The sequence below is a fragment of the Geotrypetes seraphini genome, chromosome 1 (assembly GCF_902459505.1).
Source record: "Geotrypetes seraphini chromosome 1, aGeoSer1.1, whole genome shotgun sequence".
Taxonomy (NCBI): Eukaryota; Metazoa; Chordata; class Amphibia; order Gymnophiona; family Dermophiidae; genus Geotrypetes; species Geotrypetes seraphini.
The window spans coordinates 345,292,316-345,318,643 of NC_047084.1; the positions used below are offsets into that span (position 1 = coordinate 345,292,316).

The 26,328-nt window shown below is 45.1% G+C and overlaps 1 protein-coding gene across 6 annotated transcripts in view; it reads right to left on the reverse strand.

Moving 5' to 3' along the window:
- Positions 1 to 26,328, reverse strand: part of PTPN13 (protein tyrosine phosphatase non-receptor type 13) — a 626,469-nt gene that overhangs the window by 117,761 nt on the left and 482,380 nt on the right. For all 6 annotated transcript variants that reach the window (XM_033963022.1, XM_033963031.1, XM_033963011.1 and 3 more), the window contains 4 exons: positions 17,110 to 17,296; positions 13,541 to 13,699; positions 8,715 to 8,886; positions 8,375 to 8,585 (listed from right to left, as the gene is read on the reverse strand). In XM_033963022.1, coding sequence (XP_033818913.1) covers positions 8,375 to 8,585; positions 8,715 to 8,886; positions 13,541 to 13,699; positions 17,110 to 17,296 — 729 coding nt within the window. The remainder of the gene's footprint in view (positions 1 to 8,374; positions 8,586 to 8,714; positions 8,887 to 13,540; positions 13,700 to 17,109; positions 17,297 to 26,328) is intronic.

Sequence of the window (26,328 nt, forward strand, 5' to 3'; positions counted from 1 at the left end):
AGGTGTGACATGATCATATTTTTTGGAGTTAGTAATAATTTTTATTACTGTATTTTGTATAATTTGTAGCCTTCTTATTTCTTTCTGAGTTATGCCATGATACAATGTATTGCAGCTTCTGGTTTTAAGACTTTGGATAAAGATCTAATGAGACGTAACTTATAGAAATAGTTTTTAACTACGGAACTAATCTGATCATGAAAAGAAAGTTCTTGGTCTAATAATACTCCTAATATTTTTGTCGTTGTTACTTTTTGTAGTGGGAAATTATCTAAGAGTATTTGTGATAAGAATGTAAGATCCTTTTTCCATGGAAAAAACATTATTGAAGATTTGGTTGCGTTCAGAGCCAACATGTTGTCTTTAAGCCATTGACTTATTTGTTTTAACTTATTATTTATATTTATTATCTCATTGGAATCAGCTATATTTAATGGATACAAAAGCTGTATGTCATCTGCATAGGCAAAAGAGGAGAATCCAATGGATTGACTTAGTTTATAAAAGACACATGGATATCGTAATTCTGGCCCAGTGCTGCCTAATGTCCATTTTCACCATAAAAACATGCTTTATAAATGGGCAATGCTTCAGAAAATTACTCCCTATGTGATCAGTTGCTCAGGCTTATGCTTGTAGTGATAATGGGGAAAGACACAAAACTGAAAGTTCATCTAGCATGCAAGATGTCCTTTTACTGGCCATGGACCCCACCTTAATAAAATGAAATCAGGCACAGAAGTCATCTTTTTAAAATGATTGAAGGGATTAATCTCAATACAAATTACTCTTCTCTGGACAAGATAAAGGAGTTGATTGAAAAATGTGAGTGTTTAAGCAGCACTGAGCTGGCATCTCCTGAAATTTGGTATAAGCAGGATAAATCACTAGACTAGGGGTGCCTACATTTTTTTGGCTTGCAAGCTACTTTTAAAATGACCAAGTCAAAATGATCTACTAATAATAAAATTTAAAAAAACATAAAGCACAATGTACGCAGAGAAAATGTTATTTATCATTTGTATTCGGGGGTTTTTCAGAAGTCAAGGCTGATGTCTTTAAAATATGCAATGCCACCTCAGTAACAACTATACAAAAATAGACAAATATACCCCCTCCCCTTTTACTAAACCTCAATAGCAGTTTTTAGCGCTGGGAGCTGCACTGAATGCCCCTCGCAACTTCCGACGATCATAAGTTCCCTGCCCTAAAAACCACTATCATGGTTTAGTAAAAGGGGGCCATTGTGCAAAATATAGACAGCAGATATAAATTCTCAAAACGGACACATTTTGATCACTAAATTGAAAATAAAATAATTTTTCCTACCTTTTTGTCTGGTGATTTCATGAGTCTCTGGTTGCACTTCCTTCTTCTGACTAAATCCAATATTTCTTTCTTTCTGCCCCCTCTTTTCTTTCTTTCTCTCTCCCCCCTGCTCCCCTCTTTATTTCTGTCTTTCTCTTTCTCCCTGCCTGTCTTTCTCTCTCCCCCTGCCTGCCTTTCTTTCTCTTTCCCCCTTCGCCAATTTCTCCACTTCTCCAATTCTTTCTTTCTCCCTGCTCCCCCACAAGCCACCACGCTGATTTCTCCCTGCTTCCCCGAGCCAGGCCTGGTGCATACAAGCGCTGGGCCCACAAGCCTTCTTCCCCCCCCCCCATGTGAATTCTGACATCAGAGAGGACGTTCCAGGCCAGCCAGGCAGCAATTGGCTGACCCAGAACTTCCTCTCCGACGTCAGAATTGACGTTGGATGTGAAGGCTTGTGGGTCCAGCTCTTGTACACGCCTGGCCTGGCTCGGGAAGGCAGGAAGAACAATATCGCAAAGGCAACACGACCGATTCGTGTTGCCTTTGCGATCTACTGGTCGATCACAATCAACCATTTGGGCACCCTACACTAGACCCTAGACCTCATCAGTTCTCTAAGATAAGAGCATAAATAAATGTGACCTTCCAGTTCAGGTACCTCAAGAGTCAAGAGGCTTTCATTAGCTAGGTAAGTACCATGTCAAAACCTCATAACACAGGAGGAGGCTCCAACAAGAACACACCCTATATGGATACCGTTTACATAAGAGAGAGATCTTGAATTTACTGGTCTATATCTTAAGACATAGAAAGGAAGTCAAAAAAGAGTAGCCTAGTGTCTGAGCACAGTGTCTGAGATCCAGGTAAGCCAGAGTTTAAATCCCACTGACACTTTTTGTGACCTTGGATTGCCTTAGATTAGATTATAATCCTTTGAGAGTCAGAGAAATATATACTATCTGAATGTAACTCACTTTGAGCAAAATCCTTGCTCTTATTCAAAATCAAGTAACATTTTTCTCTTCAGAAAAAGCAATTTAAAGAGATTAAAAATTTAGTTGGGTGCTTGCTGGCACACTGTAGAAAAATAAAGACCCACTTCAGCAGATCAATAAAAAAGATAAAACTTTGACAGAGTTTGAAGAAAAAGAAGTATGTCTTTGAAAGAGTTTGAAGAAAAAGAAGTAGATCACTTTCTTGAAGACTGTCGGCTGCTAATAGAATCTGCATAGGGCAACTTACAAGTGTAGTTTACATTCCTTGTCAGCAACATCAGATGAGTCCAGAAACTAGTGGGATTACATCAACCAGCTAGTGGGAGTCCATCAACCAGCAGGTAGAGACAGAGAGAACTGAGTTGTCCTCAGTCTTATTGTATGCACAGCCTCCAGGCCAACCAGTATGCTCTATCTCTAGCAGGCTGATATGTGTTCCTCACAGCTCCTGGCTTCTGCTTCTGGATTTTGGGCCAGGCCTGGCTATTTGGAAAAGAGGGATGGTTCTGGCTGAATGGTGCCAGCTTTAGAGGTTACACCTGGGTACCCCCAGCTCCCTGCCTCACTCTCTTCAAGGTAACACCTGCTCACCCAAGGTCCCTTTACCTATTTGACATGGTGCCTGCTCTGCTGCTTCTCCTTTCCCACGTGAGAAAAGGGGGGGGGGGGAAAAAAAGAAGACTAAACAGGCACAATTTGCAGGAGTACCGGATTTCACAACAGGTTTACTCCATAAGAGGCTAAGGCTCTCTTGCTGCCGAGCACAAGTGGTCTTGCTCCTGCAGTTGGCTGTTCCTTCTTGCTGGCGGGTAAGTGTTCTTGTGTCGGGGTAACCGGGTGGCTCGCACTTTCGTGGGTGAGGAAGCTAACATGGTTGCGATGAAGCATGTTTTCCTAGCCCCAGTGAACTTGGTTCGAGGAGCTTCATGTTAGCCTTTCTTTTACAGAGCGATACCGGACGCTTTCCCGCACAGAACAGCCAAGACCGTTTTTCTCCTCAGGTACTCATGGCCATTTTGAGTTGTAGGTAGCGGCCATGTGGGGTGCAAGTTTTGGCAAGTGCCTACTATGACCTTGATGATTTGCAGTGCGGTAGTTCGGGGACTGCTTGTTAATTAGGTGCAGTTTTGTTTGGGGCTTATGCGAGATGGTAGTGCAGCTGTATAGTGTGCCCTAGTGAACTGTGAGTCAGAAGGAAGTGCAACCAAAGACTCATGAAATCACCAGACAACAAAGGTAGGAAAAATGATTTTATTTTCAATTTAGTGATCAAAATGTGTCTGTTTTGAGAATTTATATCTGCTGTCTATATTTTGCACTTTGGCCCACTTTTACTAAACTGCAATAGTGGGTTTTAGCACAGGGAGCCTATGAACATCGGGAGCAGCACGAGGCATTCAGCGCAGCTCCCAGCGCTAAAAAGCACTATCGCAGTTTAGTAAAAGGGGGGTATATTTGTCTATTTTTGAAAAAAAACCTCGAATATAAATGATAATTAACATTTTCTCTGTGTAGTGTGCTTTGTGTTTTTAAAAATTTTATTGTTGGTAGATCATTTTGACCTGGTCATTTTAAAAGTAGCTCGCAAGCCAAAAAAGTGTGTGCACCCCTGCCCTAGAACCTTGCAAGGGGAAGGGGTCTGCTTTTTCCTGAATGTCATGGCTTTGCCATGGGCTAGAGGGCATTGCAGAATATAGCAGATTCAATCATCAGTTTTTATGCATCATTAGAGTCATGACAGTCTGGTGCTCGGCACTCATTCTATTAATGGAGGAGCTCTGCAGCTGTGGTTTCCGCAGCATAGTGTGCTCAGGCACTGGTTTGTGCCTGCTCACATGTGTTCTGAGAGTTAGCCTCTGTCTAATCATAGGGTACATTCACTCGGTGATTTAGTATCTCCTTGGACAAATGCTGCATGGCATGAATTGGACATGGAAGTTTCATAGTATCTTGGCTGTCCTCTAGGTAGCCATAGTGGTAGTCTGGGTGTGGGGCTACTTATGACGTAGCCGTCAGTACGTTGGGACTGGTGGTATTTATTTCCCTCCCTACTTTAAGACTGCTTTGCTATATCACACTAGTCTCTGGATTCATCTGCTGTTGATGACAAGGAAGAAAAAATTATGTCCTTACCTATTAATTTTCTTTCCTTTAATCACAGCAGATGAATCCAGAGCTCCACCCTGTTTCAGTGTTTGTAGCTCTTGCACGAGCTCGGGCATGTTTTTCTGCTGGAGTTGCATTTTTGTGTTTCATATGTATGGGAAAGGAGTTTCTTAAGTTTATGGAGTTTATTTTCGGATGCTCTGAGATGAACTATACTGGTTGGTCAGGAGGCTGTGCATCCAATAAGGCTGAGGACAACTCAGGTCTCTCTATCTCCATCTGCTGGTTGATGAACGTAATCCCATTAGTCTCTGGATTCATCTGCTGTGACTAAAGGAAAGAAAATTAACAGGTAAGGTTTCCTTAATGCAGTATATTGCAAACTATGTGCTGCTACGAGATTCCCAGTGTGCCGCGAGGTGCCGGCGAGGAGGAGAGGCACTGGCTGACTGCCTACAGGATGTGCCTCGTCCTGTAGGCAGTCACCCAGTGGCTTTCTGCACATCTCCTCTTTCAGTATCTCCCCCACCCCAACTTGTGGCTCAGGGCCCCGTCTGGAGGGCCTCCGCGCATGCATGGACTTTGGTGTGATGTCATCACATTAATGTCTGCGCATTTCCAGATGCCCTCCAGTCGTGGTCCCAAATTTAGTGTTTCACAGCTTCAAAGAGCTTGCAAGACACTGCATTAATGTGAGGAGTTATAAATTTATCTCAGAATGTTTTGTAATAAAAGTTTTGCCTGCTCCTAAAATTACTTGATCCCTTCTCAAACACAGTACTAAACTCAGATTCTAAATGCAAGGTATCTAAATGTAATATATATTCTAGCTATATAAGCACTATTTTTATATGGAATATCCCCCCCAGTTCTAAAGCTTTACCACCTAAATGTGTTATTTGTGCACTAAAATTATAGAATACAGTGGTGCCTCGCATAACGGCCGCCTCGCACAGCGAACGCTGCGCACAACGAACTTTATGTCTTGATTCGTACAACGGACTTCGTTTCACACAACGAAGTCGCCCGAGCTGCATCCTTCCGGGGTTCCTGCGGGGTTGGATCGCAGTGGGGTTGGTCGAACCGCGAGGGTAGTCTCCTTCTCCTTACCTGCCCTGTCGCAGCACACAGCCGAACGGAAATCTTCCCGATGTCAGCGCTGACGTCGGAGGGAGGGCTTAAGCAAAGCCCTCCCTTCCTCCGACGTCAGCGCTGACATCAGGAAGACTTCCGGTCGGCTGTGTGCGGCTGCGGCAGGGCAGGTAGGAAGAAGGCAATGGCGAACGAAAGAGGGGGGAGGGGGCGGTCCGCCCCGAAGAATGTGCACAGCTGGTCAGGTCCCCCGATCGACCGACAACAGGCCCGGCCGACAAACCTCCCTGCCCTGTAGCCGCGAATCTAAATTACCTCTTACAGCAGCTTCAATAATCCAGCTGCTGTAAGAAGGTAATTTAGATTCGCGGCTACAGGACAGGGAGATTTGTCCGACCGGGCCTGTTCTGTTGTCGGTCGGGTGCAAAAGCGCCACAAAGGTGGAGGCAGGGAGGGAGGAAAGGTGGAGTGGAGAAGAAAAGACGCTTAAGGGGGGAGAAGGCCGCTGAAAGCACATGTTGGAGCAGGGGATGAGAGGGAGGGAGAGAAGGGGAAATATTGGACAAGGGCAGAAGGGATGCTAAATCATAGGGTGACAGGCAGAGAGAACAACAGGAAAAAGAATGGAAGCAATCTTGAACCCTGAGGGTGAGGGCAGAGAGAGGTGGTGAGATGATTGATCATGGGGAGAGGGACAAAAGGGAATAGAGATGGGATAGGAAGATAGTGGAAGTAAAAGGACAGGGAGATGTATGTTTTTAGATGTATCTAAATAAAAATAATAACAAAAAATTTATCTTTTTTTATGTCATCTTAGCATATTTTATGCTACAGAACGAATTATTTTTTTTAACATGTATTGTTATGGGAAAACGCGTTTCACATAACGAACTTTTCGCATAACAAACTTGCTCCTGGAACCAATTAAGTTCGTTGTGTGAGGCACCACTCTACTACCATTCACAAGGGTAGGTGTAACCTTATGTCCCCTAAATGTTACATGTATGCTCTGCACTATTTATGTTCAAATCTGTTTTATTATTATGAATACAAAACAACAAATAACAAATACAACAAAGTCAAAGGAAAGATCTTCCAACAATACAAAAGTTATCACGTTGTTTTGGTGAAACAAGAGTGGAAAACCCCTGCCCCCCTCCCCCACCCAAGCAGCAATAACCACCCGGACAAAATTCCCCCCCCCTTGTCCCATGAAGCAAACAGAAATCAAGCAACAAAACTCCAAAATGCCAAAGGCCTGTGCTCTGGTAGCCCTTGGCAGTCACAAGAGGAAAGCCCTCCCCCCAACAAACAAGTCAACAAAACAAAAAGAAAGAGAAAGAAAAAAAAAAAAAAAAAAGTGCCTGAGGTGACCGATCCCGGGAGTGAGCACGATGAACCTCAACAAGGCTAAGCAAGAGGATTCAAAAGGAGAATGAGACCTCTAGGAGATAAGGAGTCCAAATAGACCCCCCCACACAAGCATAAAGTGAAATCGGTGACGAGGGCGACCAACTGCCTCTCGGGCCTCCCATGTGGCCATAGAATGCACCAGAGCTCTCCAGGTCCAAAAAGAGGGAGACTCAGAAACAGTCCAGGATTGTAAAATGCATTTGAGATCAAGAAGACACTCCTTATGACACCAGAGGGGAACCCCCTTAGGAAGGCCATGAAAAGCCCAAGGCAGATCAAGAACCTACTGCTCCATGGTACTCACAATTGGTCTCAAAAACAAGCCTCGGAAGTAATGAACAATAGACTTCCAAAAAACTTGTCTAGTCCAACAATCCCAAAAGGAATGAGCTAAAGTATTGGGATCCCGGCCACATTTCAGGCATAGGGGGGAGTCAATACCTCCTATTTTATGCAATTGGACTTGAGTATGATAGGCCCTATAGATCACTCTAACGTAACATTTGCGATACACTGCTCCCGTTATCAAGCTAGGGACCCCCCGCAGGGCTGGCAGAATATCCCAAGTACTAAGATCGATGCGAAGTTCACGACCCCAGCTCTCTCGAAGACGCGATAGATAGCTCTTTAGGGCCCGTAAGCTCCAACAAGGCCCTATATGCTGTGCACTATTTAATAAATGAGACACATAACTTGCTTAGCGTGTGAATGCAAGGGGGTATTCACAGGGAAGAAGCAAGGATTAGACAAGGGAGGGACCAATATTTAAATGTGTAACTTATAGAGTACTGTACATTAAATGCTAAAAAAAAACAACAACACCCCTCTGTATTTAGGTGTACACATTTATGCCTTCTATTGATATGGCACAAATGGGCATGTCTAAATGTAGGCACATAGGTGCTGACTCACACTAGTATTGTACAGCAGAATCTTGGTGCACAGATGCCATTATAGAATTCATACTCAGCATGCTGGATCTAGGTGCCTAAGTAAGTTGTAGCACCCAATTATAGAAACACCTATCTTTTGTATGAAATACTACCTCTCAGTTTCATTTTACCATCTTTGCGGAATGTATCTTTTTATTTGTTTAATTTTCTGTTCCTATTCCCCTCAACTGTTGCAGTGACACCATGTACCATATCACATTTTGCCTTAAGCAACCAATGAAAAGGCAACAGGTGGGTTAGAAATCAATAAACCATAAACCATGAATAATTTAACAATGAGGGTTAACTCTTCTTGAGCACATCTATCAAACTGATATTTTCTTATCAGGTCAGTATAATACCAGCTATAAAATTGTTTCATTTTCAAAGTGTACAGAATGTTGGCATCACTTCAATTGTATAATTTGCTTGTGAGACAACATAATATAATTCAACACTAATGCAACAAGGTAACACTTTAGAAGAATGGAAATGTGGTGTTAATATGCAAAGAATATTTTATACCTTGTTGCTTTCAGTATAACTATAGGAAGAGACATTTCCAAAGCTCTCTTCGCTTCCTTCAGAGTCATCTGTAGTGTACTGGCTCCATTAATGTAGTGGATGATGTCCAGGGGTCTAAGACTTCCTTCGCATGCTGCAACTGACTCAGGATTGATTTCACTAATATAAATAACCTGGTACAGACTGTTACAACCTCCTGACAAAGTTAGGCCTAAAATGGAAACAAATATATGTATTTTTATATATCTATATATATATATATAAAGCCTCATGCAAAATTTCCACAGTCCAAGCAAGAAAATATTCCAAGATTCAAGTGGAAACAGAAATGTTTGGCTACCCAGTTCTTGTTTATGGCAGGGAAGTGTAATGTCATGCAGCAGCTGAGGCAATAGCTGGACCTTTGGTATTTCTAGAATCCGACCAAGTACTAGTTTAACTGTCTTTGGTGCAGCACGCAGAAGATTCACAGCATCCGTATGACTCATGTTGGTGACATCGGTATCATTTACCTAGAAGAGACATACAGATCCTGAATCACTTTTGGTGAGAGAGGAAACAAAGGGCAGCAATACTGAGGGATTTCACCCCAAAACCCTAATTTATATGAAAACCCGAAAGGACAAAATTTATACTTCATATATATTTTTCCAAAGAGTGACATTAATTATATGATTAAAAATGACTGTTTCCAAGATATTAAACATAAGAAGATTAAATGTACATATATTTGTTATGTTGGAGATCTGGATTTGATTCAAAAACTCAGTTTCTGCTCCTTGGGGTGGTCAATTGGGGCTATAGATTCTGCCGTGGTAGTGTTCACAGACACTGGGGGAACAAATTTCAGCCATTACATAACACCAACACCTATGGGAGGCATTCAAAATTTTTACATATCAGATTCTGAAGGGAGGTAGAAAGAGGGAATATTAAGCCGCCCGACTAATATTCGAGTCAACCATTTTCCCTCCTTTTTGGAGGGAAAAATGTGGGTCTCGACTTATATTCGGATCAACTTATATTTGAGTATATACGGTATTTATTATTTCTATAGCGCTACCAGATGCATGCAATGCTGTACATCAAACACACAAGAGACAGTCCCTGCTCAAAAGAGCTTACAATCTAATTATGAAAGAGATATTGGACAAAAATGGTGAATCAATATATTCTTCTCATGTAGGGAAATATAAAGGGAGAAGAGGTAGAGAGGGTAGGAGCTACAGAGAAGATTGTTCCAAGTATGTGGCACAGCAAGGCAGAAGGGACAGAGTCAAGAGTTGGCCGTAGAGAAGAAGTGTACAGACAAGAGGGATATACCTGACGAACAGAGTTCCCATTGTAGTTGATTAGCGCGCCAAGGGAGGAAGTGTAGATGGAGAAAAGAAGAGGTCCTAGGACCAAGTATGCTGATGGATAGCGGAATGGCAGTGGAGAAGGATCCTCCAGAGCATACGCTAAAGGTACAATGGGAAAGATAGGAAGAGAACCAAGAGATAATAGAGCCCTGGAATCCAAGAGAGGACAGCGTATCAATGAGTAGGGAGTTATCTACAGTATCATAGGCCGCAAATAGATCCTGGAGGATGAAGACAGAGTAGAGGCCTTTGGATTTGGCCAGGAGCAGGCCAGAGTGGTTTCTGTAGAATGGAGAGGGAGAAAGCCTGATTGAAGGAGTTGACAATAGCTTGAGATGAAAGAAAGTAAAAAAACAATGGTTTAGGACCGCATGTTCAAGTAGCTTAAATAGGAAAAGGGGAGGACAGAGACAGGGCAATAAGTGGAAGGGCAGGTAGGGTCCAGCAATGTTTTTTGAGGAGCGGTGTAACTACAGTATGTTTGAAGGCATCAGGTACAGCTACAGCAGAGAGTGATAGGTTGAGGATATGGCAGATAGTGGGGATGAGAGTAGGAGAGATGGTGATTTGAAGACGGGTGGGGATAGGATCAGAGGAACAGGTAGTGTATTTGAAGGAGGAGAGAAGATGTGCAGATTCCTCCTCTGTGATTTCTGAGAAGGAAGAAAAGGTGGAAGGGTTTGGGGAAGGATTGGCAGGGCAGACGGGAGGAGGAGGTAGTGGCAATTCCATTGAGAATTCAAGGTTAATCTTGTGAATCTTGTTTGGAAGTATTCAGCTATGGTCTGGGGAGAAAGCGAATGAGTTGGATGTGAGGGCACTTTGAGTAGAGCATTGAGCATACTACAGAGACGGTGAGGGTTGGATTCAAGAGAATCAATCAGACAGGTGTAGTAGTCTTGTTTTGCAAGCAAAAGGGCAGATTGGAAGGAAGTCAGCAGGAATTTTAAATGAACAAGTCAGCATGAGTGTGGGATTTCAACCAATAACATTCCACAGTTCGTGCACAGGAACATATATAGCAGATCTCAGAGGTCAACCAGGAATGGGGTTTGGCGTGACATGGGTAAAGCAAGGGTGTGAAGAGCAGAGAAGAGAATAGTATTTTTAAGAAGAGACTGCTTCATTGACAGATTTATATAGCCTAGTGTTGAATAGGAGGGGGAGACTGTGGCGGAAAGAGAGAGAGCGCGGTCAATATGCTGAAGATTCCTAAACGTATTGGTGAGGATCGAATGTGTCTGGGGAGGAGGGTGTTGAGTCATAAAGGTTATCAGATGATAGTCAGAGTGGAAGAAATGAGGTGGAGAAGATGGCAAATGAGAAATTAGAGAAAAGGACAAGATCAAGGCAGTAGCCGTTGTTGTGTGTGGGGATAGTGGAGCACAGCTGGAGACTGAATGAGGATATTAGAGCAGGAAACTTTGAGGTTTAGGAGTCAGAGATGTTCTTGGCATGAATGTCGAAATCACTAAGGATAAGGGAAGGAGATGAAGGTTCGAGAAAAACAGAGAGCCAGGAGTCAAGTTCAGTGAGAAAGGAAGGCAGGGATTTTCCAGGAGGTCAATAAGTAACCGCTATTCGGAGAAGAAAGGGAGCGAATAGATGGATGGGGTGGACCTCAAAGGAGGAAAAGCAGTGAGACTGAAGTAGATGAAGAGGTTGAAGTGTACAGGAGGGTGAGAGAAGCAAGCTAACTCCACCTCCACAACCTACCAGACAAGGAGAATGAGAGAAGTGGTAACCTCTGTGACATAAGGCAGCAACTGAAACAGAGTCTTCAGGGCACAGCCAGGTTTCAGTTAGTGCAAGCAGGAATTATAAGGGTTCGAGGCTTGTGCAAATGAGAACAGAGTCTGCGGGGATGGGGCAGGGATGGAGATGGAGCCTGTGGGGTGAGGCAGGGCTGGGGACAGAGCTTGCGGGGATGGGAACAAACTTTGTCCCCATGTCATTCTCTAGTCTAGTACAGAGGGAGAACCTCTAGGAATTGTGAATGAAGAATTATAACACCTAAGCCCAATAAAGGCTCATTCTGATTTATTTGAAAGGCCAAAGGGAAAATAGAAAACTACTGGGCTGGAAATGATCCTCACTCCCTACTTCTAAAAGGAGTGAACTACAGGTCAGGCAGAGCTTGTCAATTACACACTATAATTTCATTTAGAAATCCTCTAGCCTCTTATCAGTCTCTGCAGAAAGGAAGTGAAAAATTTGCTGGTATTATCTGCAGTGCAATTGACACCTTCATTTTTAAAAGGAAACTTCATAGACCATTTACTTTCAAAAATGTTCAAATATGAACAGGGTTTCAAAAATGCCTTGATAAATGAAAAAAGTGTAACAGGAACCAAGACTTCTCAATATATGAAAGTCAAAAATGGATCTTAAATATAGGTATTAAGAAGTGAGGTAATACAATTTTCACATACACTCAGAATTGTGTAATCCGACCAAGAGCCTTGGCTCCTATAGCCGAACCCACCGTCCCATCACTATATATGACTTTAATGCAAAATAATAGTAAATAAGGCAATGTGCTCTTTGAATGCTAGATTTGTTCTCAATGGCAATAAGAAGAAAAACCACTCCACTTAGCTTTAAGGTGTGTTAGCAGGTCCCGACATGGGCCATGTTTCGAGGGTCTGTTTCAAGGAACCCAAAGGAGAGACTTTTCAACCTATGAACACAAGTGTTTTGTCCGAATCACTCAGCAACTATTTCTCTGGCATTTTAAGTTTTGCACATCTCCTGGCAGCCAGACACCATGGGAGTGACTCAATATGATGTTGGATGGTTGCTAGAGGTATCTGGAGCCATTCAGACTGCAGTGCGTCCGATAGTTGCTGACGGGTGGTGGATCCAGTTGTCAAACATGTCGATCGAGGTGATCTCAAAAGTGCTTGACTGGGTTAAGGTCTGGAGAATTTGGAGACCAGGGAAGTAGCCAGAAGTCTTGGTTATGCTCTGCAAACCACTCACAAACAATTCTGGTGGTATGACATGTCGCATTGTGCTGTCGAAAGATCCCATCATTCATAGGCAAGACTATCAACATGTACAGGGTAACTTGATCGGCATATTGGTTGAGAGTGCCTTCTAGAGGTATCAAGGGACTCAGACCATACAAAGAAAACATTTCCTAGACCATAACACTGCTGTCACCAAATTGTGCATGTCCAAAAATAGTTGCTGGGTGTTTGTTCTCCGCTGTTTCATGCCTGACATGCCAACATCCATCCATTCGATGGAATTCAAAATGTGACTCATCAAAGAAGGCAACCCTCTGCCAGTTTGCACAAGTCCAATGTCAGTACACCAGTATAAATTGCAACCATTTTTTGTGATGAACCCTCATGAGCATGGGTGCAGTCACCAGCTGTTTGCTCCAGAACCCCATTTGCAACAGGGTTCACTGCACAGTCATTTTGGACATACATCTGAAGGACCCTTGGTTCGTTTGGATGGTAAGTTGCTCCATGGTAGTGTGCCGATCAGCCTGCACCAACCTGTGCAGCCGACACTCACCTCTCACATTGATGGCTTGTGCTGCCCCACAGTTACCATGTCAAGTCATTGAAAAGGTTACATTTGTCCTCTCATGGTACACTTTAACCACAGCAGCCTGTGAACAGTTCACAAACTCCGCAGTTTCACCATCTACTAGACTGGAAGATCATCTGTTCTTCTCATTCCACACAACATTCTAATACAGAAAATTTGATACATTCTTATGATCATGATATAATTTTTTTGTCCTGATCTGAGCTGTAGTAGCCAAATGTAGGAGAATCCTGTGCCTTACCTTTATAAGCCTGTCTCCTGGCTGCAGCCTCCCATCACTTTTGGCAGGATCCTGAATGATATCATGAATGTAACAGCCAACATTATCATTAGCTTTGGTCACCGTGAATCCCAGGCTGCCTTGCTCTGATTTAGTCATAGTAACATGGAGGTCTACTTCCTGGACACAAATTAGGGGAAGAATAGAATTTACAAACAAGAAAATCTCACAATATTCAGAAACAGCACACTTTCAAAAAAAGGTGTGCTTTTAATTATGAAACAATATCCAAACTTCCAATACAGTGAAAAAAACTCAGGTATTTAGAGTTTTTATAGAAAAATAATCCCCCCCATCTCCACAAACTCTCTATTAGCTGTACAAGTTGTGCACATATTTCAGTCGGTGGGTTGTATATAATTTTGCTCAATAAGGGCTGTATTCTATAAATGGCACCTAGAAAATCAGTACGGAAAGGGGGGGTGGGGAAGAGGGGATTTAGCGTGATTCTATAAAACACCTCCAAAGTTAGGCAGTTTATAGAATCATGCTTAGCTCCCATGTGCATGACTAACATTTAGGTGCAGGCATTTATGTCAATGAAAACCAGGCCTAAGTACCTGCACCTAAGTTGTGTGCTGATCGGGAATATTCTACCATCTTTCCCTGAAAATAAGACCAGATCTTATATTAATTTTTACTCCAAAAAATGCATTAGGGCTTATTTGGGGGGATGTCTTATTTTTTCTTGTCCAACAATTATCTCTTCCTTCCTCTCCTCTACCACAATTCTTTCTCTTTCCTTTCTCCCCCCCCCATGTGCAGTATCTTTCCTCCCCTCTCATCCATCCCCTTGTGCAGCATCTTTCTATCCCTCCCTCCCATCCCCTTGTACAGCAGAACCCCATCGAATCTCCTCCTGTGAGACTGACATAGCTCAGAAAACCCCCCAAAACAGCAGTAGTGGCAGCGCTTTGAATGGACTGCTTCACGACCTTCCCTCTGCTGCATCACTGATGACATCATCAGTGATGCATCAGAGGGAAGGCCCTGGTAGGGAAGGCCATGAAGCAGCCCGTTTAGAATGTCGCTGCTTTAGGTGGCCTTGGAGCAGAGGTATGTCAGATCTCAATGGGGTGGAGGTCGCTGAATCGACGAGTCCAATTTTTTGGGCGAATCGGGCAGCACTAGTGTTAGGGATAGAGTCGGGAAGTGTTGAGGTGAAGTTGGAAAATGTTTGGTGGGGTTCGGGGGATCATGAGGCCAGTTGCAGGATGAATTGGGCACTCCTCCTGCCGTGGACATTCGGGGGGAGGGGGCTTCGGGGGTCGATTTTAACTAGGGCTTATTTTAGCTTATATTAGGAGCATCTTTAAAAATCATGTTAGGGCTTATTTTCCGGGTAATTTGGAGGGAAAGAAGGTATAAAAAAGCGCCTCACTTTTAGTAATGGCCATGACCCACCCATGCTCTTCCCCAGGCCACACCCCCTTTTGAGATCATGCACTAGACCAGTGGTCCCCAACCCTGTCCTGGAGGACCACCAGGCAAATCGGGTTTTCAGGCTAGCCCTAATGAATATGCATGAGAGAGATTTGCATATAATGGAAGTGACAGGCAGGCAAATCTGCTCCATGGATAGTGAAAAAATGGTGATTTTAGGATTTTTCAGGTGGAGGAATACAGGGGGACGTGTAGAAACCCTCAAACCTCCCCTGATTCACCTCACAGACTGTGAAAGCCTTTACTTACTGTGACCTCGGCTAAAAATGTCCTGCAACATGCCTCAACTCTCTAACAGTAGCTGGAATCAGAGAATCACTGCCTCATGCTGGGAATGCCACTGCAATGCTGATATTCAGGCTGCCAGTCAAGACCCTATGCCTGACTGCACCTGCACCCTTGCGGGCCGATGGATGCGCTCAGGGATGGGTGGAGGTAAGAAGACACAGCCGGCACCCTGCGAGACACTGCCGAGTCTCCTACGGATGCTCAACAGCCTGCATGTGAACCTTTGTTCGGCAGAAGGAGAAAGATGGGATGGCCCCGAGATCCTGTGAAGTAAATGCAGGCTGGCTGATAGGAACCAGCTGGGATTGGCCTGTAAGCTGTACACTGAAGTCTATGTGATCTTAATGCAGCCAGAGCTGAAAAAACGCTCCGAGCACAAGAAACCCTGAAAATGGGATGAAAAAACGCCAAATAAAACAATAAACCCCACCTGTTACAAAACTGCAAAAGTGGTTTTTAGAGCAGGCTGGTGCGCTGAATACTCTGCGCTTCTCCCAATGCTCATAGGAACTCTAAGAGTGTAGGGAGCAGCGCAGAGCATTCAGCGTGTTGGCCTGCACTAAAAACCGCTTTTGTGATTTTGCAAAAGAGGGGGGGGGGAATGGGAAGAGCAGAGCAAACACTCCTGCTTGCACGTGTGCAAAAGGGAAAAACTGTAAGTGGAGCTAAGGAGCCCAGTGAAGTACACCAGAGGCACAGTGAAAAAAAATGGAGTGGATTCCTTCTGCGCGGCCATGGGGACACAATCCATCTGTCTAGAACAGGGGTGCCTACACTTTTTGGCTTGTGAGCTACTTTTAAAATGACCAAGTCAAAATGATCTACCAACAATAAAATTTAAAAAAACACAAAGCACATTGTACGCAGAGAAAATGTTAATTATCATTTGTATTTGGGGGGGTGGGGTTTCAGAGGTCAAGGCAGATGACACTAAAATATGCAATGCCACCTCAGTAACAACTATACAAAAATAGACAATATACCACCTCCCCTTTTACAAAACTGTGATAATGATTTTTAGTGCAGGGAGCTGCGCTGAATGCCCCTCACAGCTCCCGACGCTAAAAACCACCATTGCGGTTTAGTAAAAGGGGGCCATAGTGCAAAATTTAGACAGCAGATACAAATTCTCAGAACAGACACATGTTGATCACTAAATTGAAAATAAAATAATTTTTCCTACCTTTTTGTCTGGTGATTTCATGAGTCTCTGGTTGCACTTCCTTCTTCTGTAAATCCAATATTTATTTATTTCTTTCTTCCCCCTCCCATTTCCTTTCTGTCTCTCTCCCCTTGCCCCCTTTATTTCTGTCTTTCTCCCTCCCCTTGCCTGCCTGTCTTTCTTTCTCTCTCCCCCCCTGGCACCCTTCTTTATTTCTATCTTTCTTTTTCTTTCTCCCTCCTCCTGTCTGTCTTTCTTTCTTTCTCTCCCCCTGTCCCCCCCTTCCAAGCCATGGCGCCAATTTCCACTTCCCTGATTCTTTCTCTCTCCCTGCGGCGGTGGCGGCGGCGGTGGCGGGGCCCCCCCCCCCCAGCCACCACATCGATTTCTCCCTGCTTCCCCGAGCCAGGCCTGGCATATACAAACGCTGGGCCCACAAGTAAGACACTGACTTCCAACGCTGCCTGTCCCAGTTTGCCATTTGGGACATACTAGCCCGCCACTGTTGGACTATAGGGCACACCTCACTCACCCAATGCTGCAGGATAAGTTTTTTAGTAAGCCCCAGAGCCACTAATATAGCAATTTTATTTTCCTTTTTCTCTGTAACCTTTACTTTCCATAACACAGCACTTACTGGTTCAAATTCTTCAGTTTCTTTGTCACACTGGTTGTGCACTGGGAACATCACAGCTTGGTGTGGGATAGATTGAGATGCAGTACTTAAGTAGGTATCATCCAACTGACTAGGTGTAGTAAACTCAAGCTGTAATTTGCAGTGCTGCTCTGGTGTCATATCCAGTGGCAATGGGGAAGGAGGATTACTGCAAAAAGTGACGATAGTGTTCTTAAATTCAGTTTAGACTGTTCAGTAAACATTCTGTGTATGTATGTATATATATATATATATATATAAATACTGACTTCAGAAAAGTACACACTGGATTTCACAATCACATTTCATATCTGGTTTTCTTTTATCATTACATTAGAACATGCTACTAACTCTTCTCTTGTTGATACAAAAGATGACTTGGAAGCTATTTCTACAGCTGTGTCAGCCAGTGCTGCTCCTGAATCAATCGCGGGTGCCAATGTTTAGCACCCAAGTACCAGGGCTAACTCTGACAATGCTAGATTAGGCTGAGGACAAGTTTCAGAATATTTTACACAGGTAGCTAAATAGTTACCTGGGCTGAATTTGTGTAGGGGCCAAAAATTGTCTACTTCTTCCGTCCAATATAAAAGTGCACACTCAAAAGGAGCACAGGTAATGTGACCAACATCTATGGGCTTCATCCTGGCTGCAAAGCAGGTGAAAAGTCAGCAGTTACTAATAATTATAGTGCTGCTAGCCTTTTTATTTGGAAAGGAAAAAGGCATGTGGAGTTTCCCTTTGAAAAATGCTTGCCGGCCTACTTCCAAGAGTAGCACAGAATTTCAAAACTGAACCCATTATCAGCATTAAATCTTCTATCACACGAGAGCAGTGGTCTTTATTGCAAGGCCACGGAGATCTTTTGGGTAGTTCAAGCTGCAGTCTAAAGTTACATCCGCCCATGGGATCCATTGTTGCAGCCGCAATCTTTCTCTTCAGGCTGCCGGCAATGTAAAGGTAAACACGCTGCCTCTGGTGACCTGGAAGTTTTCACTCTGCTACTGCTTTCTATCCCTGCATAGATGGGAAGCAGTAGTAGAGGGAAAGCTTCCGGGCCAGCGAAGGCAGCATGTTTACTTCACTTGTGCTGCCGGCGGCTTGAAGAGTGAAAGAGCAGTTACCATACCAAAACCCATGGAGGGGAGGAGTGCAGGGGAAGTCACAGGGGGATTGCAGGCAGGGTGGTTATTATACTGGATTGCAGGGGGGAAAAAAAAGAGATGCCATACCTTTGGAGAGGGGAAGGGAAAAGGAAGGGGAGAACAGAGATGCTACACCATGGTAGGGAGGAGAAGGAGAGACAAGAAGGAGAGGTGACGCCAGACCACAAGAAGGGAGAAAGGGAAGGAGACAGATGGACTACTGGGAGGGGGAGAAAGAGGAGAGAGAGATGCTAGCACAGGGAAGGGAAGGAGAGAGAGAGTTTTACTACTTATATTTAAAACCTTGATATTCAATGAACCTCAGTGCATATCAAAAATGCTATTTCCCCATAGTTCCGTACGTGCACTTAGATCATCTTCCCAAAATCTATTAGTTGTTCCCTCTTTAAAAATAATAGGTACACGAAGATCAGACATGTTCTCCGTAGTTGGTCCCCAATGGTGGAACTCATTGCCCCAATACATAAAAATTGAAAAAGACATATCCTCCTTTAAAAAAATCCCTTAAAACATTTATTTTTAAAGATGCTTTTAATATCTAAATTTTTTCTTTATTTTACGAATTTCGCTTTTAAGAACCTCCATGTTCCTTGATGTTTTTTCCCTTAACTGTTTTTCTTAATATAACAGATGTAACTTTTACCCTTCTTCCCTTCCAATTGTTGTCTGTCTCGTCTGATTTCTAATGTTTACGTATATTGTATGTATTTTAAATTTATTTTATCATTATGTACATCGCTTTGTATAAAGATATAGCGATTCATCAAATATTTAATAAACCTTGAAACCTTGAATTTCAGATTAGAGTAGGGAGGAAGAAGGAAGGGAAGGAGAGAACAGAGATACCAGTTCACAAGGGGAAAGGGAAGAAGAGAGATGACTACTGGGGGGTAGAGGAGAGATGCCAGACCAGGAAATGAGGAGAGAAAGGTAGGGGAAAGAAGGACAGAGAGATGCTAGACCACAAAGCAGGAGGAGGGAAGGGAAGGAGGGGAAAGTGATGCCAGACTGTGGGAAGGAGACGAGAAAGATGTCAGACCACTAGAGGGGGAAGAGAGAGAGTTTGGAGATGCTGCACAGTGATGTAGAAGAAGGGGAGAGAAAGGGAAGAAATGGTGCACTGGAATGGGACGGATGGGGAAGGGGAAGGGGATGGAAAAATTTTTAAGATAAGAATAAGGAAGAAGAAAGAGAGAGAAGATGATACACATGGATGGAGGGGAGGGGTAGAGAGCGGAAGGAGATGGTGCACATGAATAAATGGGAAGGGAAGACATGGAACAGTAGATAGAATTGAGAAGGAAACAGAAAATTGGAAGAAAGTTGAATGTTAACAGTTAATGCCAAAGACTGATGGCATATCATTCTGACCAATCACAGTAAAAGTCTCTTTTCTTGAGCAGCATACCATCCTGACCAATCATAGTAAGAGTCTTCTCTCCTGAGCAGTATACAATTCTGACCAATCACAGTAAGAGAGGCGGGTCCTCATGCTCCCTGTGGTTACTGACGTCAGCTGGGCTGCTTCTTTTTTGCAGCCTCTGTTTGGTGCCGTTCCCCAGGGCGTCTTTTTTCAACATCAAGTGTGTAGACTCAGGTAACCTGCCTTGCAGCCAGACTAAAACAATGTTCTAAATACATGGTTGTTATATAATGAATCTTGTTTCTTAACTATGAGCACAATTTTCATAGCACGTTTTTGTTCTTCTTAGGCACTGCACACTGCAAATAAAATCAATATAAAAAGCTCATCCTTCCGGCTTCCTGATGTAGCGTAGCGAAACACAGACTGTATTGGAGCCGTGAACTGACCTTTTCAGATAAGTGGTCAACTTTTGTAGAGCCATAACATTTGCCCCTCCAGTAGAAGCAAGTATCCTTGCTCCATCCAATGTGTTATGATTAAAATTCAAGCACCTTTCCAGCGACATTGTATCGCTGCTGTGGCGCCTTGCTGAAGAGCTTATGAGCACATTTAAATATTCAAAAGCCTTTAAATGTTATATGAAGATACTATTTGAGAAACTTGCCCAGTATTGATGAGAGGGGGTTTTTCTGTTTTGTTCTATTTTGAAAGTATTGCCCCCTCAAGTGGACTGTAATTTAAAATCCCCAGTCTGTTTGAAAGACTGATGTAGGGCAGAAAGTAAAGGAGAGAAAAACAGCAAATCAATAAGGCAGCCCTGGAAACAGAGTTAAGGGCAAAGACAAAAGGAAGTGCAACCAGAGACTGGGAAAAGTTGATTCGAAAAATAAAATCAGCAAATAATAAAGGTAGGAAAAATTATTTTATTTTCAATTTAATGATTGAAATATGTCAATTTTGAAAATTTACATCTGCTATCTATATTTTGCACTGTTTAGGAAGAAATGCATTTGTTCTATTTCTCTGGTGTTGTACTGCTTGCATGCAAAGTCTGGCATCTTAGGGTTTCATTTGTGTATATTAGTACTTTTAGTTTGTGGTCCTGTATTTGCAAAGGGTTTATCTGTGTTCTGTATATTTAGTCAAGGTCAGGTGTTCTGATAGGAATGAATATCAAGAAACATTATTGGTGTCATGACCAATGTTTCCTCTAAGCTGTGCACCTTCTTTCATCCCATAGCACACCAGTCACTGATTGCCGCTCACATGGGAAAGCTCTGTACAACCACCAATCAGGGAGATAGAGCTGGAGCTTGATGGCCAATCAGGAGCATTTCTACAAGGATGTGTTCCTGATTGGTCATCAAACTCTAGCTCTGTCTCCTTGATTGGTGGATGTGCAAAGCTCTCCCAGCAGCAAGCCTCGGCCATGAGACCTCCCTTCAAGAATCCTCTATCACCAATCTCAGCTCAAGCTTACCATGTTGGAGTCTGCCTTGCACTGGCTCACCTTACAGACTCACAGCAGATATGCAGAAGATTTACCACAGCGGGAGAGATTGGGTGGGCCTGAGACAGATAGCCATGGAGCTGTGAGGCAGCATGACTCTGCAGCTCCGGTCTACCCCGCATTAAACTGCACTTTATCGGCAAGTATAACCCATGCAAGTTTCACAATCTTGCTGGGATTCTCAGGCCTGCCCAGTCTCTCCTACTGTGGTAATATTCTGCACAGCCACAGTGAGTCTGTGAGGTGAGCCAGTGCAAGGCAGGTGTATCACAGAACACGTGGCAGGTGTACCATAGAACACGAACGAGGCAGGCACTGCATGAAGAGCGCCAGTAGCATCGGACTCAGGTATCCGGCAGTGACCAGGATTGGAGCCGGAGCCTATTAATTCCTCCAAGCCTAGGGCTGTCACTTAGCAAATGCCACGTGGTTGAGGATGAGCAGCACTCCAACATGGCTAACTTCATTTTTCTCCAGGGCCAGGCCTTAGCAGGTAAGAAAATGGTGGGGATGGGATCTGAATTTGACTGGCAAGATTTATATTTAATGTTAGTCGGTTTCTGAGTGAAGATGGACACACTGTAGAACCCACCCCTACCCAGAAACCCACCAACATTAAATATAATTTTTTTTTTTTTTTTTTAAATTATAACCATCCTGGGCACTGCTACAATGCCCAGGGGAAAACAAATGTTCTGTGCAGTGCTGCCTTTTTTAAAAGTACAATTCTTGGTATTTGTGTCTTCAGAATTGGTGCTGTTAAGATTTGCTTAGTTCCTACACAGAAACATGACGGCAGATAAAGGCCAAATGGCCCATCTAGTCTGCCCATCCACAGTAACCATTATCTTTTTCTCTCTCTGAGAGATCCCACGTGCCTATCCCAGGCTCTCTTAATTTCAGACATAGTCTCTGTTTCCACCACCTCTTCTGGGAGACTGTTCCAAGCATCTATCACCCTTTCCGTAAAAAAGTATTTCCTCAGATTACTCTGAAGCTTATCACCTCTTAAATTCATCCTAAACCTCTTCATTGAAGAGTTTCTTTTCAAATGAAAGAGATTCGACTCAAGCACATTTATATAACGTAGGTATTTAAATGACTTTATCATATCTCCCCTCTCCCACCTTTCCTCCAAAGTATACAGATTGAGATCATTAAGTCTGTCCCCATACGCCTTATCGTGAAAACCACACTCTTTTTATATCTTTTTGAAGGTGCGGCGTCGAAAATTGTACACGATATTCTAAATGAGGTCTCACTAGAGTCTTATAAAGAGGCATCAATACCTCCTTTTTCCTATTGGCCATACCTCTCCCTATGCAACCTAGCATCCTTCTAGCTTTCGCCATCACCTTTTCAACCTGTTTGGCTACTTTAAGATACAATCACACCTAAGTCCCACTCTTCCGTCGTGCACATAAGTTCTTCACACCCTAACTGTACCGTTCCCTCTGGTTTTTGCAGCCCAAATGCATGACCTTGTCTATCTATCTGTTCACTACCTCGAAGAAGTGCAGCAAGTTTGTCAGACAAGATCTGCCTTTGCTGAAACCGTGCTGGCGGGTCCTCATCAGACCGTGTCCATCAAGGTGATCAATGATGCGTTCCTTTATCAGCGCTTCTACCATCTTTCCTGGTACTGAGGTCAGACTTACCGGTCTGTAGTTTCCTGGGTCTCCCCTCAAACCTTTTTTGAAGATCGGCATAACTTTGCCACCTTCCAGCCCTCCGGAATCTTTCCCGTTTTGATCAACAGATTTGCTATTACCGTATTTTCGCGGATATAACGCGCGCGTTATACGAGTTTTTACCTACCGCGCGCGCTATATGCCTGAGCGCGGTATACAAAAGTTTTTAAACATAGTTCCCACCCCGCCCGACGCCCGATTCACCCCCCCAGCAGGACCGCTCGCACCCCCACCCCGAACGACCGCTCGCACGCGCTCCCACCCGCACCCGCATCCACGATCGGAGCAAGAGGGAGCCCAAGCCCTCTTGCCCGGCCGACTCCCCGACGTCCGATACATCCCCCCCCGGCAGGACCACTCGCACCCCCACCCCGAAGGACCGCCGACTTCCCGACAATATCGGGCCAGAAGGGAGCCCAAACCCTCCTGGCCACGGCGACCCCCTAATCCCACCCCGCACTACATTACGGGCAGGAGGGATCCCAGGCCCTCCTGCCCTCGACGCAAACCCCCCTCCCCCCCCAACGACTGCCCCCCCCAAGAACCTCCGACCGCCCCCCCAGCCGACCCGCGACCCCCCTGGCCGACCCCCATGACCCCCCCACCCCCCTTCCCCGTACCTTTGGTAGTTGGCCGGACAGACGGGAGCCAAACCCGCCTGTCCGGCAGGCAGCCAACGAAGGAATGAGGCCGGATTGGCCCATCCGTCCTAAAGCTCCGCCTACTGGTGGGGCCTAAGGCGCGTGGGCCAATCAGAATAGGCCCTGGAGCCTTAGGTCCCACCTGGGGGCGCGGCCTGAGGCACATGGGCCCAACCCGACCATGTGCCTCAGGCCGCGCCCCCAGGTGGGACCTAAGGCTCCAGGGCCTATTCTGATTGGCCCACGCGCCTTAGGCCCCACCAGTAGGCGGAGCTTTAGGACGGATGGGCCAATCCGGCCTCATTCCTTCGTTGGCTGCCTGCCGGACAGGCGGGTTTGGCTCCCGTCTGTCCGGCCAACTACCAAAGGTACGGGGAAGGGGGGTGGGGGGGTCATGGGGGTCACGGGTCGGCTGGGGGGGCGGTCGGAGGTTCTTGGGGGGGGCGGTCGTTGGGGGGGGAGGGGGGTTTGCGTCGAGGGCAGGAGGGCCTGGGATCCCTCCTGCCCGTAATGTAGTGCGGGGTGGGGTTAGGGGGTCGCCGTGGCCAGGAGGGTTTGGGCTCCCTTCTGGCCCAACTACACAAAGGTACGGGGAAGGCGGGTGGGGGTCGGCCAGGGGGGTCGCGGGTCGGCTGGGGGACGGGCGGAGGTTCTTGGGGGGGGGGGCGGTCGTTGGGGGGGGGGGGTTTGCGTCGAGGGCAGGAGGGCCTGGGATCCCTCCTGCCCGTAATGTAGTGCGGGGGGGGGTTAGGGGGTCGCCGTGGCCAGGAGGGTTTGGGCTCCCTCCTGGCCCGATATTGTTGGGGAGTCGGCGGTCCTTCGGGGTGGGGGTGCGAGTGGTCCTGCCGGGGGGGGGATGTATCGGACGTCGGGGGGGGGGCATCAGGCTTTCAGGATGGGGACAGACCTTCAAGGGGGGACAGGACTTCAAGGGGGGACAGTGCACGGAAAGTCAGGGGGGGTGAACGGAGAGTCGGGACAGCGCACGGAAAGTCAGGGCGGGCGAAAGGAGCGTCGGGCATCATGCGCGGTATACCCGTGAGCGCGGTATACAAAAGTTTTTGTACATATCATCGTGATTTCTGCGCGCTATACCCGTGTGCGCGTTTTACACGGGTGCGCGTTATATCCGCGAAAATACGGTAGTTAAAGCAGTTCAGCTATGGCCTCTTTCAGTTCCTTGATGACCCTTGGATGGATGCCATCCGGTCCCAGGGATTTATCGCTCTTGAGCCTATCAATCTGCCTGCATACTTCTTCTAAACTGACCGTTAACCCTGTCAGTTTCCCGTTTTTACTTCCAGCATATAGCCTGATGGGTTCTGATATGCTGTGTATATCCTCTTCGGTAAATACAGACACAAAAAACGTGTTCAGTCTGTCTGCGATTGCTTTGTCCTCCTTTAGCGCTCCCTTTGTACCTTGGTCATCCAGCGGTCCCACCGCTTCTTTCGCGGATCGTTTCCCTTAATATATTGAAAGAACGGCTTGAAGTTTTTCGCCTCCATGGCTATTTTTTCCTTATAGTCTCTTTTGGCCCCTTTTACCGCCTTATGGCACCTGTGTTGATGTTGTTTGTGCTTATTCCAGTTTTTGATCTTTTCCATTCCTTAAATGAGGTTTTTTTGTCTCTGATCGCTTCCTTAACCTCTACAGTGAGCCACGCCGGTTCTTTATTCTTTTTTTTCTTTGATCCCTTGTTGATATGCGGTATATATAGATTTTGTGCCTCGGTTACTGTATCCTTAAAAAGAGACCAAGCTTGCTCTAGCGTCTTTAAAGTGTTTATCCTCTTTTTAATCTTCTTCCCCACCATCCGTCTCATCCCTTTGTAATTCCCTTTTCGGAAGTTTAGCACCGTGGCCGTCGTTCTGGACCGATGTTTCGTCCCTGTTTCCAGGTTGAAGCGAATCATATTGTGATCGCTGTTTCCCAGCGTCCCCTCTACTTCTACATCCTGTGCCGGTCCTCACAGCCCATTTAGAATTAAGTCCAGAATTGCGTGTCCTCTCGTGTTTTCTTTGACAAGTTGTTCAAGGAAGCAATTGCCTGTTTCCAGGAACTTGGTCTCTCTAGCATAGCCGGAGGAGGCGAGGTTCCATTCTATCCCCGGATAGTTGAAGTTGCCCATGATAATTGCGCTGCCTCCCTTGCAGTTATGTTTAATCTCATCCATCATTTCTCCATCAATTTCTTCGGACTGCCCTGGGGGTTGGTAGTAGATGTCTATCCTCATTTCTGGCCCATTTGTTCCTCGAATTTTGACCCATAGAGACTCTAACTTATCCGTCTGTTGTGGCATGTTCTCTCCAGTAGATTCAATTCCCTCTTTGATGTATATGGCAATGACCCCTCCTTTTTGTGTCACTCTGTCTCTGCGATATAGTTTGTATCCTGGTAGCACCATGTCCCAGACATTTTCATCAGTCCACCATGTTTCCGTGATGCTGATGATGTCAACGTTGTCCTTATTTGCCACAGTTTCTAATTCACCCATCTTATTTCTAAGGCTCCTTGCATTCGTGTACATACACTTGAGTTTGCAGCCTGTTCCTTTCTTGCGTGTCCTTCCCTCTTGTGTCCCTTTCAGTCTGTCTTGTCTGTGATCTGGTGAGTCATCCCCTCCATCTTCCTGCACGGTATCCTCTGGGTATACCGGTTCCTGAATCATCGACTCTCTCTCAGTCGACTGTCAGCTTTTCACTTCTTACTAGTTTAAAAGCTTCTCAACTTCTCTCTTAATTGTTCGCAAGTATCCTCGTTCCGTCTCTGCTGAGGTAGAGTCCGTCCTTCCTGTATAGCTTGCTCCTCCCCCAGAGCGTCGTCC